Raw genomic sequence first — 18,628 nt, 5'->3', positions numbered from 1 at the left:
AATATCAAAAATGCTACAGAAGGAAAAATTTGAAAAACTCGATTTTTCAGATTTAAAAACTTTTAGCGTTATTTTCGCGATGAAAATTTGAGAAAAGCCGAAAGTAATTGTCCAGATTCGGAAAAAAATTATGAACCATTCGACCGGATCCTCAATTCGAATAAGTCCTTTAATTCTGTGGGCGTAAGCAAATGGCTTTCAAAACGCATTGTCTTACTCATTCCCAATAGTATTACGGCTTTTTTTATTATAGAAAAACGAAAAATGATAAAAAAACGCGCATTGCAAATAACCATGAATTAGAAAAACAAACGTTCGCGTTTTTTTTGACCTTCATTCGTAGACTGGGAGATAATTTAGATTTTTTTTGAAAATTTTTTCTCAAAAACTACGTCTATATATAAAATGTGTCCACAAAAAACCGAGCCAGAAAAATAACATGATTTCAAAATTTTTTCACCTTTTAAGCAAAAACGTATAAGACTGTATGAGAGCAATATCTGTTGATTTTGTTTGAATTATAAGATGCACATGTTCTCAATGGATTTCAACCCTATGTACTCGAGAAGCATAGCTTAAAAAATTTAACTTTTCAATAAAATTGAATAGGTTTGACTAAGGAACTTTGCGTTTAAGAGTGAACAATATTATTGCAAAATGTTTTTATCACCTATTGATGAATTTATAAGTTCCACTCAATTTTTTGCTTCCGGCAATACCTGTTATTGATTAAACCTCAAGAGTAGAAAAATTAATGCACCGTCATTTTATTCACCTATAAATTAAGGTTGTATTTTCCGCAACGGGTTTTCTCCGATTATTATCTATCACATACCGAACATTTGTTCAAGGCATAATAATAATCAACTAAACTAGTTTTTTATTGCTTGATTCTATAAAATTGAAAAGCAATCAATTATCGGGTAAAACAGATTATAATCGTTTTTTTTTGCTCAGAAACACAAATCCAATATAATCTATAACAATTGATTATAATGGATTTCTATCCGTTTTTTTCTAAAACTAGTCATTCATATTCAAAAAATGCGTCAATTTTAAAACTTAAACGTTGCTTTGGCAAAACAAACTTTGAATTAATTAGAGACCTATTATAAAAGTTATAACTCTTAGAATGATTACCCTAAAATTATTTCACCGCTCAACCGAATTGAATTATACATTCATTCTACATGCTTCGAGTACGCACACATTGAACGCAGTAAAAATGCAAACAAGACTGCTCGTATCAGGGCGAAGCCCTGAATGTTCCGACTGCCTTTTAAAGTTTATGGAGCAGTAGTAACATAAATATCATTAACAAACCAAATGTAAAAAAAAAGAAAAAAAAAACAAAAAAAAACTCTAAATCCATGAAAATCATCACCCCACACACCATATAAAGTACAAAAGAATAGATTTCACTCCTTGAAACAAATCATTTATGGCAAATAAGCTTCTTTCAACCTACTTGGAATGGTTTCTAAGACGGATTAAATCTCCGCTTACGCGTTAATAGCGCGAAATATAACGCGCGTTAATTGTCCCAAATTGGCCAAAATGGGAATCTTTAAACCTTCATAACTTTACGAAAGATGATCACAGGTGAAATAGCTTCTCAAATTTAAGCCTAGGACAACACTACTTTTGAATGATATAAAAATTCCGTCAAAAATGGCTAGTTAAAAATGGCTAGAAAAAAAACCACCCCGAGCACAAATATTCCGTTACTTTCGTATCGATAGTCGGAACAATAAGCACGTATTATATCCTAGTGGTCAACGCTATATCTAGCATGCGTGAAAGCGGTAGTTCAAAACCCATCAAGATAAATTTTTGGCTGGAAATAGTCTAAATTTAGTCAGTGTCTGATCAGAAATTCGATTGAAATTATTAAAATTTTGAGACAACGGGCCAGAAAATTAGAAATTAAAATGTTCTCGAAATAAAAAAATTGTTCTAAAAGGATCCCCTTTTGGTAGTATTTTAGGCCATTATTGATTAATCGGATCTCTTTACCTATTAAATTTTGCAAAATGGGAAAGATTTGTTAATAGAAACAAAATTCACGTTTACTTAACCCCTGGACTAATTTTAATGGGGTGACAAAGCGTTAATAGATGCGGTAGGCAAGGGAAGGGACGTAGTAAAAGAGATCCTTCTGTTCAACCAAACCTTTTCAAATAGTTTACTTTTTCGCTTTGATACAACCAATACAACCTCAAGCATGGTTATGATCGATGATCGCAAAGAAGTTTTCAGAAGACGATTAAAACACAAATTGAATCACAACGATCAAAAGATCAAGGTTAAGAGGTTGTTGCCAGTGTTGACTTCTATACAAAAAATTTTCTTTTTCTACAGTTTCGCGCGTAAAATTTTTGAAAGAAAAGCTAGCCATACGAAATCTATAAAAACTGTATAATTAGTTTTTTTTCAAAATGAGCTTTTTGTTCTACATAAATGAAAAAAAAAGATATTTCTCAGTTGATACGCAAGATGCAATGACATTCGAACAAAATTTACAGATTGCAAACTCCAGAAAAAAAAGTTACTTTTTTGTAAAAAAAATAATGGGACATAAATTTCATACTGAAAAACCATTAAACTTTTTCTTTAATTGATAAAAAGTCATTTCAGTTTTTTTAGTCGCACGGCCATTTCTACACAGAAACAAACATTTTTTGAGACATAATGATACGAGTAATTTTATGTCTCTAACATATGAGAAAACCTTGGTTATTTTATTTTAGGACCAATTATTGTATTTTACTTGAGAAAAAAATAGGTTATCGAAAAATTTTATACAATGAAAAAAAGCTAGTCATACAATTTTGAACAATAAAAAATTGACAAAAGCTGGTGGCAGAGTTATCAGACCAATTTCTAGACACGTGGAATGATTTTTCCTTAAACTTAAAACTTTTTGACTACCTTTTTTGTCAACTCGGTTGTATATTTGAAGGAAACTTTTATCTAGTCAAATTAACAATTGCTCCCTTCCCCCACTAAAAAAACTCAAAGCTGGATGCTGCCTTTGCTCATAAAAGCAAAAAAAACATTGCTCATAAAATTATTGCATGTATTTTTTGACAACCAATACTGTACAAAATTGCATGCTAAGAACGTAAACATTCAATTAGGTTTTCATATTTTCGTGCGTCGTATTATATTACTCACTTTTTAAATGATACATAAACTAAAAATTTAATGTTTATAAGTTATTCCGAATGTGGCAATTAAAATTGAATTTCTGAAATTTTGCAAAGAGGGTAAATAGTTATCCTTATCCCGAAAAAATCTTAGACACGCTGTATCATAGCCCGTAACGAACGGAAGCTGTTTTTCTAGATAGAAATTCTATGTAAATTATCAAGCCTAATTTTCTCGTATTTTCTGTGCAGAAGTGATCTATTTCTTTTCTGGTTTAGAAACAAACAGTTTCTAGAAAGAAATAACCAGAAATCAGTTAACTGCTCAACCGCAACGAGATAAACATGCTTCGAGTATACACAATAGCAGTAGCGAATATAATGCAAACTTACACTTGTTATAACATTGTTATTCTCCTAAAACTTTGAAATCCTATCAAGGGATGTAGCCTAGTGGGTAGAGCAAGTGTATAGCAATCAGAGGGGCGCGGTATTGAGCCACACTATGAGACTTTTTTCTAGCTAGAAATAGCCTAGATTTAGCTAATTTCTGATCAGAATTAGGATAAGAAATAAAGTATCTAAAGAAAATCCATGCTTTATTTAAACATTTCAAAATGATTTTCTGATCAGAAATTAGATTAGATACAAAGTATTTCAGGTCAGAAATAAAGAATTTTTTCGGTACGTGAGGGGAAATCATAAAATATTAGACGAACACACGCATACACAGACACACACACACACACACACACACACACACACACACACACACACACACAGAGAGAGATCAGCGATGTGCATTACTTACACATAAAAAAAAAACATTTTTAATCCGCGATAGTTATCACTACAAACTTCATTTGGCAAATTTGCATTTTAAAGAGCAGATGCGCAGTTATCTTAGTTTTACTCTGAAATTATCCTCTTGTTGGCTGGAAACTCCAGTAACTAAAATGCATGAAAAATAGAACGTTATGCTTTTTTTAATCCGCACCAACCTAATCATTTTTTCAGGTAGAGTCCCGCATAGTCGAAGGACCGAATAGGCGAAAAAAAAGAATCAGACAATCGGGTTTCAGTATTCCAAAATTTGGGAATAAAGCATGAAAATCTCGAAAAAGTAAGCATTTCCAGGGACTTAATATTAATATTGGCCGAAAATAAATAGGTCAGAAATATGAAAATTTTTCAAATAGTGACAGACCGCAGGCGATTTGTAACAAATTTTATATTTCAAGGGTTTTGTTATAAAAGAAGCGAACTTTTTTTTCATTTATTTTCTTTTGTTTGAACGGCAACGGATTCATTTTGATAATTGACTTTCCGCTGTTTTTGTTTTCGGTCCTTCGTTAACGAGTCCTTCGCCCATGAAAACAGCCCCCTAATAAATGGAGGCTAAAAAGAGTTGATCGAATCGTAGTTCAGCAATGCGTCTAATTTCAACCAATCAGATTTTAGCATTATCATTTCTGACTTCAAAATTTGGCTCTTGCAAAATTAAGTACATTAACTAAAGAACCCCGTTATGAATCTGCCTGGGCCCATGCAAATAGTTTTCTTTTAATTAACTACCCGCAGTGAGCGCCCATGGATCATATAGTCAGCATCTAAAAAAATACAAACTATTCGATTATAATCCTTTCAAAATGATTTGTAATCTTAATTTTTTTCTGTCAAGTTAACCAATTATAAATGATTGTAATCATTGATAATGGATTTTTTATAGGTTATTGACAAGAAAAGCTTCCATTAAAAAACAAGTTTAAATCAACAACTTACAATTTTTTTGAGACTATCTCATTTTCTGTTTAGTTTGGTTGCTATGTGTTGCGTTTTATAGTGTCCTACATTTCACATGTTATATTTTACATAGATTTTGCACATTTTTCTTTTTTCGTTTTTTTCCAATTCTAAACTCATGGCAGTTAAATATTTTATTAATCTTCTATTTACTAAAATCATCACTCTTCGCCCAATCCTTTCCCCCACCCTCGCATTCAAGTTCAGGGGAGGTTTAATGGTTGAATTGACGGGTGTTTGAGGGTTGATTTCAATGCTTGAAATCATTGTTAACCATTAACTAATGGGTAAGTTAATGGGTTAATGGTTTAACACAATCGCTTTTACCATCCACACCCCTAGTTTACCCCCTAGTTTATCCCCTATCCCACTTTTATTAAAGCGTGGGAGTTAAATTGAGCGAGGGGGGGTTTAGTAAACTGGGGGAGAGCGTAGTAAACATAGGATCGTCTTTTGAACGTAATTGAATTTTAACTCATTTTTTGTTATCTTCGTACAAAAAATATAGCAGAGATTTTATCGCTAATTTTCTGCAAAATAATTGAACTTAGTATAGTAGAAAAATGGATTGCAGTCAATTATAATGGGTTATAATGGATTTTTTAAAAATCAAAGATAGTTTTTTTATAATGGTTTATCTTGAAAAATGTCAATGCCAAAAATAATGGAATATTTTTGATTACAATGGATCACAGTGAATTTTTTTTTCAAAAAAAAATTGACTATAATGACAAAAATAGACTTAGTGGTCTGAACTTTACTTCTGTAACGGATTATTTTTTGTCTCCGAAATCCATTCTCTTCAATCAAAATCCATAAGCGCTCGAAGGGGCTAAGAAAACACTCACATCTTAAGAGTAGAGAGCAATTAGTATCAATTTTGTTGGGTTGAAAACCTCCCATTAACACTGAGCGATCTTCCTAAATTTTTGTTTGGTCTTTTTTTTGCGCATCAGAAAAGAAAACTGTTGGAACTTAAAATTTTCTGAAACTTACTAAAATTCAAGTAGCTTTTTTAGCGGCGAATTTGTTTTTTTTATATATCAAAATTCTCACCTTTTTTCGAAAGCATGGAGGAAAATGTCTTAAAGCGCCAATGGATTTTAATCAATGAGAATGGATTCCAGAGACAAAAAACAATCCATTATGATACATCACTGAAGCATAATTCAACCACAAAAACCATTATCTTGTCATTATAGTCGATGTTTTTGACAAAAAAATCTTTGCAATCCATTATAATTAAATATAACCCATTATTTTTAGATTATCTAAGCTCAGAGGCGGATTAAGGGGGGGGGGGGGGCGGAACGGACTTTTTTGCCCTGTTTTTTTGACCTGTTTTTTCAAAAATTTGCTACCGGCGCAGAAAATTTGACCAAAACAGCGTCTTTTCAATGCTTTAGGAGAGCTCGGAAAACTAATCAAAAAAATGTCATCAAAATTTTTGAAATTTTTTTGAAAATCCGCACCCCCCCTTCGAGAAAATCCTAGATCCGCCCCTGTCTAAGCTGTTTAACTCTTAAAAGTTCGTGTACTGAAATTAAACATGGTACGTGGTGCCTAAGTGACTTAAAACGACCTACGAAAAGGTTGACAAAACGTTCGCAAAGCTTTTGAAAACAAGCAAATATGGTCTCAACGTCCAATGTTAGTTTTAGAAATCACTTAGAAAAAACTTGAATTTCTAGTTCAAAATTAAGACAAAACTGACAAAACAATGAATGGCGAAATGGCACTAAACATTACCAGGAAAACTTGATGTGTATTGAGTATTGAGTTCATTTTTCTGATTAAACTAGACGAAATTTGATTTCAATCTGTTTTCAAGAGATATATTTTTCTTCTTATACGTTGTTTTAGCTATAAGACTGCTTTTTATGCTTTTTACCTGACTCAATTGCTTTTTAATAAAAAACCAAATATTTAGACCAAAATAGAATAAAAACTGTTTGAAGTTTTACGATTCTTTACTTCTTGTTTTTGAATCAGCTTGATTTTGAAGATGACATTTTGTGCTTCTTGCAGAGAAATCGCTTTTATGTTTCCTTACTTTTTTTCAATCTACAGGCAAAAAAGATGAATTAGGAGTCAAATGTGACAAATCTATGTCAACCACAATGATTAATAAGTATCAAAGTGGCTATTATGGATTCACCTTATCCCCGAGAGTAAAGTCGCTTGACAAATAGTTCCATATTTCGCCTTATTGAGTTTTGATGAAGCAGTTTTCACCACCCTTGGGATTTTGCCATCCGTGAATGAAGATTAGTTTTGAGATTATTTTGGACAACTGGTGCTCGATTGAATTTATTCACACTTTGTTCAAAATATTTAACAAACACGTTAAGGGAGGTTTTTTTAATGCTTACCATTCTGAAGCAGTTCTCCAGAATTCGTGCCTTTTTCTTTTCAGCAAAAATTAATTAGATTTCCTCTGTCGGTAGATTTAACAGTTGTGTGAATCAACTTCTTCATTCTATTGTTTAAAAAATAACTGCAACGAACCACTCAAAAACTAACATTTGACCTTTCCTGTATCAACACGTGATAGTTTAAACAAAAAAGTACTTAAATTGGTATGTTAATGCTTCATATAAAAATGAGTAAATGAAAAGATCAATTTTGAAACTCGTTATGCTATGATTTTTGAAAAGCAAATTACACTCAAGTTTATCAATTCGTTTTTAACTTATTTCTTTTACAGTTCTGCATTTTTCTGGTCGAAAAAATATTTTGAACGAATTTAAAGGGCAGTCGGCAGGCTCAGAAATTTACTGATGACAGCAGTCTTGTTCTTATCTTAAGTTTGATGACCAACTGAGGTGCTATAAATAGAGACTTTTGACGATGAAGAAGGTATTTTTAATATTCTGGAGCACCAAATGCTATTTAAATAAAATCTTAATCCACTATTTTTCTATTGAAGAAAAATTTTACAATGCACAGGTGTAGAACAAACAATAACACTCGAGTCAAATCCTACTTGAGGTTAATTTAATATCAAGGCCTTGACGAGAACGGGGATTTCAATAATAAATCTAAAATTTTTAGTTTACAGTTTTCCCTCTTTTTCCACTAAAAACTATCTCATGTTTATTTAGCTTTGAATGGCCAAAAGTTTTATGAAAAACATGAGTTAAAGTAAACAAAATAACTTACTAAAAAACTGCACTTGTTCGCGGAAAAAGGCATAAAAGTTTTTTTGCGGAACAAAGCGTTTTAATTCGCGTGGACTAGGGCGTTGCCATTTAGTTATTGATAAAACGTGCAAAACGTTTTACGAAGTAATCAATTGCTTTAAAACTATTAATTTTTTTCCCAAACCATGAGGTACTATTTGAAAAAAAAAGAATGTTTGCAAGCGTTTTTAGTTATTCGCTTTTATCAATGCCAAATATAAAAAACTGAAAAACGTTCCTAGTTAGCAAAAAAAAAAACAAGCTAAGTTCTATTGACGCTTTCATCTAATGGTAGCATCACGCTAAAAAAACTGAAAGTAACTATGTGTAAATAAAGCAATAAAGAACTGCCTGCTACAAATTATTATTTTTTGTTGAGGAAACTAAATAGACTTGGCGTTCATTAGAAATGTGTGGTGCTTTTATATTCTTAATTTTTGTTTGTTTCAGACAAAAAAGTGATATTGGTTATGACAATCCATCTCGTTGAAAATTAAAAATATCAATCAAATTGAAATAATGTCCTAAAATATTGAGTTTACACCGTCGTTTAACATTTATTATCAGCTAACTATCAAGAATTTGTAATTTACGACTTCATTTGCAGAAAATTTCACCTATTCAAATTTCTGATTTGTTGCCTCTAATTTATTTCTTTTCTTGTTCAAACCCATTTCTTTACTTTGTTTCAACGATGATAACAAAAACCAAGTTTTGATAAAAACCTACAAAAGTTTATTTATATTTCGCATTTTTTATCAGACAACCAATAATTTCAAATTATTCACCTTCCATTTTTGCTACTATTTGATTTGAAACAAAAAATATGTATACACAAAATTTCACGCCATCATTTATCAGAAGCTACTTGTTTATATTTGCAAACAACTGACCAATTTTTTTCTTGATATTACGTATCAACATCTTCAAAAGATTCCAGAAATAACTTTATGCTACTCACAAAAAAATGTAACATCGCGCAAAAACTAACTACTATACTCTAAATTGCCAGGTAAAACATAAGAAAGTTAATTTACGTAATTATTACCTGATGGAGTTAGTAAATTTTTTTCGAGTGATCACCATCGTCTTAGTTTCGCTCGGAGATTTCTCTAGGGGCGACCAAATTCGACAGTACCCTGGAGTTCTTCCAGAACCAGAGGTATTTTACTACTTTGAGCATTTAACTCAGGTGTTGAGATCCATGAATTACTCAGTTACTATTCCCAAAAGGAACCCTGCAGACCCCAAAACTGACCCTCTAGTTGTGACGTCACAACTGTACATTGAGAGCATCCGAGATATTCAATCAGGAAAGAGTTCAAGCTGACATGTTTTATTTTTCTAATTCTTAAATAAAACCATATGAAATAAATTACAATCTTAAAGTTTTATACACATCCAAAAATACTGAAAGTTTAGAGATAATTTGGGGAATATAATAATGGGTATCGGTTAAGACCTAAGCAGGTCGTACATTGGTCCTAGGTCTCGCGGATGTTCATAAAACAAAATCTTTTAATCGCCGCTCTTAGAGTTGCCGGATTTGTCGATCGCCCGTCCCTCAAGTCTGGTCACTATATGGTACTATTCTCAAACTTTTCTAAAAACGTGTTTGGCGCCAAACTACGAGAATAATTTTGAACACATATCACGTGTCAAAAAACTCTGTTTTTCGGTCCAAGTATTTCAAAAGGTTGCTATAAAACGCTACTTTTATCCAAAAAATTGCATGCACCGCCGAAAATTCTACAGTTTATGAACGTTCGAGAAACGGATTGGGGTACTTAAAAAATTTGTCGATAAAACTTTCAACCCCTTTCCCGAGCCAAGAAAAGTGTTTGAATGAAATATAATTTTGTTTGTTAATTTGTCAGCTTGAACTTTTCTTTCCAACAACAATAGACTGCATAATTGACCTGTACATGCGGGAGACATGGGAAGATCCCCGACTGAAGGACTGGCACTCCAACTCGACCGAGTTCGCCAAAATGTACCCAAAACTGGTGAACGACCAGACCAAAATACTGTGGAAGCCAGACTCCTACTTCTTCAAGGTAAGTACTGTTCAAACTGCATTTTTTACCGAGTTTTACCAGTTTTATGCAGTAAGTTTAAGTTTTTTGGGAATTTTTGTTATACTGTTATCGACCACAGCTGCTGTGGTGATTTCAAAACAATTCTTGGAGCTTTGTTATTTTTTGTCGAAAAAAACCTTAGTTGTATAAAAAAAGTCGTAGTTATTCTCGGCTTTTTAAAATCAAGATCAGTGCCGTTTTCATAAAAATATCAATGAAATGGCTACATAAATTCTAGCATTAATCAGAGCAAAGCAATATCTAAATCAGCCCTGAGCTTTGAGTTTTACAGAATAATTCAAGATCTACAAAAAGCAAAAGGTCCTTACGCGATTGATGTGATTAAATTTTAGGCATTTCTTTTGCCCCATAGGTTCCTAAAAGCAGATTCAAACGCTGACATTACATATTGGAGCCAGCTAGGGCAAACAATTGAGAGTCGCAGGGGCGGATTTAGGGTAGGGGGCGTGGGGCAGATGCATCCTTCCTCAGGAATTCGACCCACTGCTTTGTACTATTTTGAGATATTCATTTTTGGCAGACGGACCCTAGAATTTTTCTAAAGCGGCCTTCGGCGCTAATATATACTATTTTGAGGCCCAGAAAAAAAATGCCTTTCAGGGTCTATGGAGCAATAACCTGAAAAAATTAAATATAATAAAATAAAATGAACTTTTTTAATTTCAGAATTTTTGTAAAAATTGTCCCCCCACACAACATTTGAAGTACAAAGTGAGATATTTTGTTCCTAGTAACAACTCGATTATGCCAAATGGGCTTCTTTCAACCAATTTGGAACAGTTTCTAAGACGGAATAAAACTCCGCTTATGCATTAATATCGCGAAATATATCGCGCGTTATTTGTCACAAATTGACCAAAATGGCAATCTATATACCGCCATAAAATTAGAAAAAAAATCAAAAGTGAAACATTTTTTTCAAATTTAAGCTCAAGACAAGAAAGCCTTTTGAATTGAAAAATGGCTTGTTAAAAATTCGAAATTTGTCTGAAGCAAAAAAACACCCCGAGCACAAGTATTCCGTTACTTTGGTTACAAAAGTCGGAACAATAAGCTCATGCACGGTATATTGAACTGCGGCAAAATTTTTTCTGGCTTTTTAATAGGTTGCCACACGAAAATATATCACTTTGTAATTAACACGGCGAGTGAGAGGATAAAATTGAGACATTAAAAATTTGGAACAAATCAGTAGGTTCTCCATTTTTTGAAATTTTTAAATCTTGAATGTTAGAGTGCAGTCTGATCATTCAAGCTTCCTCTTGATACAAGCAGTCTTGCTTATATCTATCATTGAATTCGGGACTTAAGAATTTGGCTCTTTTTCCCCTTTCCCCACCTCATACGAACATGAATTTTATGGTGTAGCGAGTGGTTCTACAAGGTTAATTATGAGGACCAAAAATGTTTTTCATAACCTAATGAGTCCGTATGTCAATGTGAACAAAATTTTTAGTTGTAAAATTTTGCAAGAGGGGGAAAGGAAAAAAGCCACCAAATTTCGTGAAACACATTACAAATTTATAGCTCATACTTTTGCCAAAGAGAACAATTCTTTTTTCAAGCGATTTGAATTTCAAAAAAGTTGGGTTGAATTGGTTTATTGTGGTCTTAAAAACATCCTTTTATATCAAAAAAGTTTCCTTTCAATTCGATCAGCGTTACACTGAGCTATTTTTCTAGTATATATTTGTTAATTGCAAACTGTAAGTTCTCGGAAATCCAATCAAGATTTTGCGCTCTAAAGACTCCCGCACTAAAAAAGTTCAAATTAAGCTAAATTACTCCAAGTGTCATTTTTAGGGACATCTTTTGCGAAGGTTTGTTGAAAAAAAATAGAAAAACTATGAAAAACCTACTTTTCAACAATTAATTTTTAAAGCAAAAGTTTGCATAATAGTGATTTTGCAAACGTTTTTCAGTCAAATATCAGCAAAATATTCAACTGAAAAGCGTACATTATAATTTGAATCTCAGTTTACTCATTATTTTTAGTAGTTGAAAAAATCTGTGTAGAATCTTAATATGATCTGCATAAGTAGGTTTAAAGCTCTTTCTATTTCAATTTATTCTGAATAAAAAGTTTAAAACAAAATTAAGCTCCAAAATACAAAAAAAATGCTGTCGAACCCAAATGGATAACTTAACCTGTTTGTGGATCAAAGCAAATCAAATTCAAATCGGTGTCACCCATTTTTTGAAAAATCTCTACTTTATCCGTATAAAATTGATCGCAATCAATTTTTGTCAGTTTGTGATCTAACCAAACAAAGTTCTTCGGGTATCACCTCTATATATATATTTTTGCGAGTTTGGTTTTTTTTACACCAAAACTTTGGAAAAATTGGCCTGAACAAATTCTTGTGGAAAAAAATTATTATTCATGTTCAGAGTCAATATCTTATACAAAATCGCTGTTTTGATGTTTTGTACATTCAATTTGCGAAAGAAAAAACTTGATTCAAATAGGTGATGGATTTGATTCCAGAGATTCGAGCCCTGCCGAACCAAAGGGTTCTCTCTTTATACTATGTTCAGATATCCGTTTTTGATTGACGGACCCCAAATATTTTCTAAATACTTATTATTTTAAGATGGAAGTGAGTACGGAAAACGCAATTTTTTGGTCAAAATTTTCGAAAGGTGCTTACAAATGACTCTTTTTTTTTAAATTTTACCATTGGCTTTTTTTTCAAGTTTTTGCCTTAGGCGCAGATTTTGGCAAAAAAACGGAGTTTTTTTAGTGGTTTGGGAGTGCTCGGAAAATCAATGTATTTTTAAAAAAACTTTAAAAAAAGCCGACAAAATTTTCGAAATAATTTTGAAAATACGCCCCGCCCTCGTGAAAATCCTCAGTCCCTGTATATACTATGTTAATTTTTTCATTTTTTAGACTTATTATGTAAGTTAATTGTGCACTAACACTGACTGTTTAAGTGGTGACTGAGGTACACTATCCTAAACTTAATCTGATGTGCAGCAAATGGGAAATAGAGTTTTTGCGCATAATGTCGCTCATAAATAGACTGAGAAAAGATCCTTTATTAACAAGAAACTCGCGAATTGACTACTAACTCTATACAATGACAGTCACTAATCTGATATTGACCAAAATTAGGAGCGGATAAAAGGGGGTCTCGACCCCGCGACCCACTCAAATAGTCTCCATTGCAAACATTTATAGCACCCATAAGTGATTAAGTTGATTTGTTTTTTTTTTAAATGCGCCTTTGTTTCAACAAGCTCTAAGCTCGAGGGAGAAACTAGCGCCAAAATCTAATTTTTCAGTATCAAAAGTGTCTTCAAAAATGTTGTATTGCTGCGTCAAGACAATTTTAGTCTCAGTTTTTAAAATTTGGTTGCATCATCGGTCTGTAAATTGTTTTCGTGAATCTTGAACACCAATTTAGTCCACACAAAAGGTACAAGTGAAAAAAGCCAAGATCCTTCTTTGGCGAAAATGAATCATTTTTTTTTTGCTAGCAAGCATAGCTATGTTCTAGAATGGTTATCGTGTTCTTTCTTCTTTTTAAAAATTGATTGACTTACATTAAGTTTTCAAAATTCTTAATGCTTTGAGTCATTTACCGGCATGCTTTGTCAATTAATTGTTTTTATAGTTCCGGGAGGAATTTTGTTTTCGATTGTCTTTTAATTTTCTACAATTTTTTTTTCAATTTTGACTTTTGTCTAATTTTGAGCAAAGAAGCCAGCCAGCAGGCTTTTATTATAATGATAAAATTTTTTTAAGCAGTGATAAATTGATTTGCCACCAATAAAAGTATCGAAAATATCTTCTAATCCCTTCTCGCGAAAAAATCGAAGAAAAAAATTTAGTTTTAACTCATAACTGAAAACTTGTTAGCAAACGCTTCCCGCATTGGAGTTCCATGAATAAAAATCGGTTTAAAATGAGTTTCCTTGTCAGTGTCCACAAAAATGAAAACAAATCGATTTTAATCAATTAAAAATGGAACATCATATTACTATTTTTTGAGGCAACAAAATCCGTTTTTTATCCATTATAATCGATTTATTTTCACTTGTGGACACTGACAATGAAACTAGGTTATAATCGTTTTTTTTTCACTTTACTGAGATGCGAATTTCAACCCTGTAATTCATTCATTTACTTTAGATTTCGAGAATAATTTGAGGAAAAATGAAAAAAAAAAACATTCTTTTTGAAGCATTTTTTTTGGCCTTAAATTGCCATCTGAACATTCACGGTTTCGCCCTGTTATACAAGCAGTTTTTTTAATTATTGCGGTAGCATTTTTTGTGGTTTTCCACAGCAACATTTAACTTTGTTCAAATTGATTCTGCATGAGGCTCAAGAAATTTTCAAGCAATTTGCTTGCAACAAATAGAAAAACTGTCAATAAAAAACTATTATTTTGAAAAGGAAATATGTTTTGGCAGTTGCTTTGTTTATATGGCAATCAAGTAATAACCGACGGTCCAAATGTGGCTATACTAAATAGCCTAAAAAAATTCGACCCTTGAAACTTTCTTTCAGCAGTTTCTAAATTCAAAACGCTTCCATAATAGCAAAACGTTCGGCATTTAAAAGCAGCATTATAGCTGTCAACAATTTGTGATTTGAGTCAATTGCTGCTTAAGCTAAATCCAACGGAAGAAAACCAAAGCCTCTGCATTTTTCAAGTTAGTTGGAACGGATTTTTTCTGAGCTCTATTGAAAGCGCCAACAGACCAACTTCAGACTTAAAATGATTCGCTGGCATTACGAGCCCAAACTGCATTCTGTGAATTGCAAGAGGGTTCCGCAACAGGCCCAAATCAGATTTGTCGCGGAACCCGCAACATTGCTGCATTTCTTTGATCTTCTTTGCTATTTTGGAATCCAGAAACAAATACCTAAAACACTGTACCGCTCAAAGTCGAACCAAAATAAGTGAATTTGCGGAATCCGCAACCGTGTTTGCGGAATCCAGAACAAATTATGGAATCCACAAACAAATAATCAAAAATTTGTATAGTTTATTTGAGTTAATTCGGAGTCCGCAAACTGTAAGAGGAATCCGCAAATTGTAAGTGGAATCGGCAAATTGTCAGTGGAATGCGCATTCTGTTTGCGGATTCCGTTTAAATATGTGTATGTGTAGTTTTGGGTCATTCTCAGCATTGTGGCAATTGAGACGGCACAGTTCCTTGAGTATAAGACATTCACAATTCTAATTGTGTTAAAAAATTGTGAGTTATCAATTCAGAAAGATTTGAATAGCTAACACATGATTTCACTCTGTCATCTCATCCTAAATACTATCTTCATAAATTGAATTCACGCTCCCAAATACTGAAACCCAAATACTGAATCTCAAATACTGAATCCCAAAGACTGACCTAGCTCGGAGATATCTCTTCAGGACTCATCCCAAATACTATCTTCATGATTTGAATTCATGCTCATAAATACTGAGTCTCAAATACTGAATCCCAAATACTGACCTAGCTCGGAGATATCTCTTCACATCTCATCCCAAATACTATCTTCATGATTTGAATTCATGCTCATAAATACTGAGTCTCAAATACAAAACCCCAAATACAGAATCTCAAATCCTGAATCCCAAATACTGATCTTATTCGGCGATCGGTCAACCCAATATTGAATTAACCCAATGAATTTATTCGGTGTTGTGTTTCCAAAACTTTGATCCCATAAACTGCTTGCAAGTGTGACATTCATCGATTTAGTTAGCCAATGTTTTTCAGATTTGTTCGTGGATTCCGCTGAAAATGGTTAAGTCCTTGCTTTTCAATTCGGCAAGTGCATATGCAAGTTCAGTAATAAACAAATTTCTGAATTTCTTTACAGTTTGCGGATTCCGCTTACAAATTTTTTGCAGATTCTACTTACATTTGCGGATTCCACTGACATTTTGCGGAACCTACTTACAGTTGCGGAATCCAGAACAACTTTCTATATTTGCGTGTTGCGGAATCCGCAACAAATTAATATGCCGACAAACTTACGTTACAAGTATATCTTGTAAGTGGAATCCACTTACATTTTGGAACATGTTTAAATACTTGTCTCTTAAATCCAGGAAAAAACAGACTCAAAATTGTGCGCCTTTTCAGTGCACAGTTTGGCCTCGTAATGGGTGGCAAAGTTTTTGAAAAGATATGCCACCAATGCGTTTTTGGCAAACTTTGAAACATTCTGAACAAAAGCCAGCTTTTTTGACGAGCTGCTCCCTCAAAGTTGCTTAACATTGGTTTTGAGGGCTCTCTTCAAGACTTGGTGAATTTGAAAGCAAATCTAGTTTTGCAGAAAAACGAAAACCTTTCAAATTTCGAATTTTTTGAAATGCACCTCTGAGTGCAAAACATGGCAAAAATCTTCCAAGATGTTGCAGCATTTGCATTTTTCTCATGCGCGGTTAGAAAAGCAAATAGTGCGAGATTTTATGTTCTCATAACAATTAAGAACTTTTATTGATGATTTTTAAATGGACAAAAAATGGATCCGATCGGTTTTTAAAAAAATTCTCAGTCAATCAGTTTGAGTACCAAGATCAACTTATATGATTCCACCTACCTTTTTTCTTACTCATTTCAAAAACAAATATTTCATGGAAATCATTTAAAAATTGAGGCATCAAATTTATAAATATTGCTTTTCACGTGCTGTTCCGTGACCATTACGAGCATGTAAAATCCTTATAAGAAAAATGAATAGTATCTGGGTTCATCTCTGTACAAAAAAAGGCTTGTGATACGTTTTCATTAATGGGGGCTCTGAAAAAGTGTTTATCATAAATTTCCCAATTAACAAAAACTGCGAAGTCCTTCAAAGTTGTTTTCACATAAATTCGAATAAAAACACTGCCTTTTTTGATGAAGAAGACATTTTTTGATTTATCGAAAATTAGATTTTTTTGCGTGGCAACAACACTAATCATACACTTTTGACTTATGAAAACTGCATGATATGCTATCTTCTACATCATAATTCCTAGATTGAGGAAAAACTTGTGTGCTCAGAATTTTCGGGTTTTTTCCTTTAACGTAGTCTAGACAAGGTCTTTTTTGAACAATTAAGTCAAAAATCACAATGAAGATTTTTTTGTGATGTTTGAATTATTGTTTTTCGATTTAAGATGATAGTATGTGAAAAAAAATTTGTCCAAAGTTAGGCCACTTTTTTCAGTCACTGAGTTATTCTAAACAGAGGCCTCATAGCCATTTACAAACTTTTTTTTCCATGAGTTTTTCTTCCATGACTTTGTTTGAAATTCAAAAGAAAAATTTATTTTGTTTTTCTATTTACGTATTTTCACCCACGATTACGCCATCGTTTAAAATATAAGGTTTCTATGAGAAAACAAATTGGTTTTTGTGTTTTATGGCAAATACAGAGCGAAACCTAAAACGAGGTTTCAATCTAAAGAAAAATGCTTGTCATTCAAGTCGATTTGTACAAAAATTTCTAATCATACAATTTAATGAATGGAAAATGCTAGACATGCAATTCCAAGAATAGAACAAAGCTAAAGCTAGTCATGATATTTTCATACATTTTGTTCCTCTATAGAATTGTATGGAGTTGTATGATAAGCGTTTTTTTTTTCAAATTAAAAAAGTTGTAGGACTATTTATTGTGCCGCGTAGTGAAAATGCAATCTTTTTTTAGATTCAAAATAATCAGTGGATTGAGTAGAAAACAACTTTCAAGAACATTAAAAAACAAAATGTATTTAAGCAAAACAATCCAGTAGTTTATGCTCTATATTGGCAAAAGCGAAGACCTAGGATGTTTTTATGTACAATATTTTGAATATTTTCTCAATATTTGAATTAAAAGCAATGATTAAATTATTTTGAAAACTGGCTCACAAAGTAATTAAGACCAATTTTAGCCAATATTAATTGGAAAACAAGTTAATTTGAAAACTGGCTTACGATTTTGTTAAGAGTTTGAAAGTTTTTCTCGCACAAAGTAATTAAGATCAATTTTAGGCAATATTTTTTTCACATTAACAATCTGTTCAAACCCACACTAAATCAATTTACTTAGATCAAATGGGTTATCCTAGCTCATTTTTATACTCTGGAAAACCAATTCAAAACGATTCCTATCTCAAGTCTTTTTTTAGCTTGGGCTATTATTTAAGATTAGAATTCATTTTACTGATTTTACTGCATGCCCTGCTTGAGCTCTTTAGACCAAAAAAATCATACGTTGTCGCTAAAACGTGTCGGGGGGTTGTACGGTTGATCTAAGATATCTATCAAATTTTGGGCAGAACCGAATTAAGTTTTAGCTAGAAGTCCGTGACATTAAAGATGGTATATATTTTTTCCAGCTTAAGAAAAAAGTAAGTATGCTAAATTAAATTGCCATGTGAAATGGTACCGCCATAATTTG

At 32.6% G+C, this 18,628-nt stretch overlaps 3 protein-coding genes across 3 annotated transcripts in view; 2 read left to right on the top strand and 1 right to left on the bottom strand.

Annotated features, from left to right (window-relative positions):
* The window catches only part of LOC134854647 (uncharacterized), a 350,978-nt gene that overhangs the window by 9,769 nt on the left and 322,581 nt on the right, over window positions 1-18,628 (top strand). The window lies entirely within an intron of this gene.
* Window positions 1-18,628, bottom strand: part of LOC134854648 (transmembrane protein 208-like) — a 412,118-nt gene that overhangs the window by 192,501 nt on the left and 200,989 nt on the right. The window lies entirely within an intron of this gene.
* Window positions 1-18,628, top strand: part of LOC134853982 (gamma-aminobutyric acid receptor subunit pi-like) — a 57,661-nt gene that overhangs the window by 2,607 nt on the left and 36,426 nt on the right. The window contains exons 2-3 of the mRNA XM_063870017.1: window positions 8,585-9,447; window positions 10,040-10,191. Coding sequence (XP_063726087.1) covers window positions 9,186-9,447; window positions 10,040-10,191 — 414 coding nt within the window. The 5' untranslated portion in view covers window positions 8,585-9,185. The remainder of the gene's footprint in view (window positions 1-8,584; window positions 9,448-10,039; window positions 10,192-18,628) is intronic.

Source organism: Symsagittifera roscoffensis, chromosome 9 (assembly GCF_963678635.1).
Source record: "Symsagittifera roscoffensis chromosome 9, txSymRosc1.1, whole genome shotgun sequence".
Lineage (NCBI taxonomy): Eukaryota > Metazoa > Xenacoelomorpha > Acoela > Convolutidae > Symsagittifera > Symsagittifera roscoffensis.
Note: the sequence above shows the minus strand (reverse complement) of the source record. Positions and strands in the feature narration are given on the sequence as shown.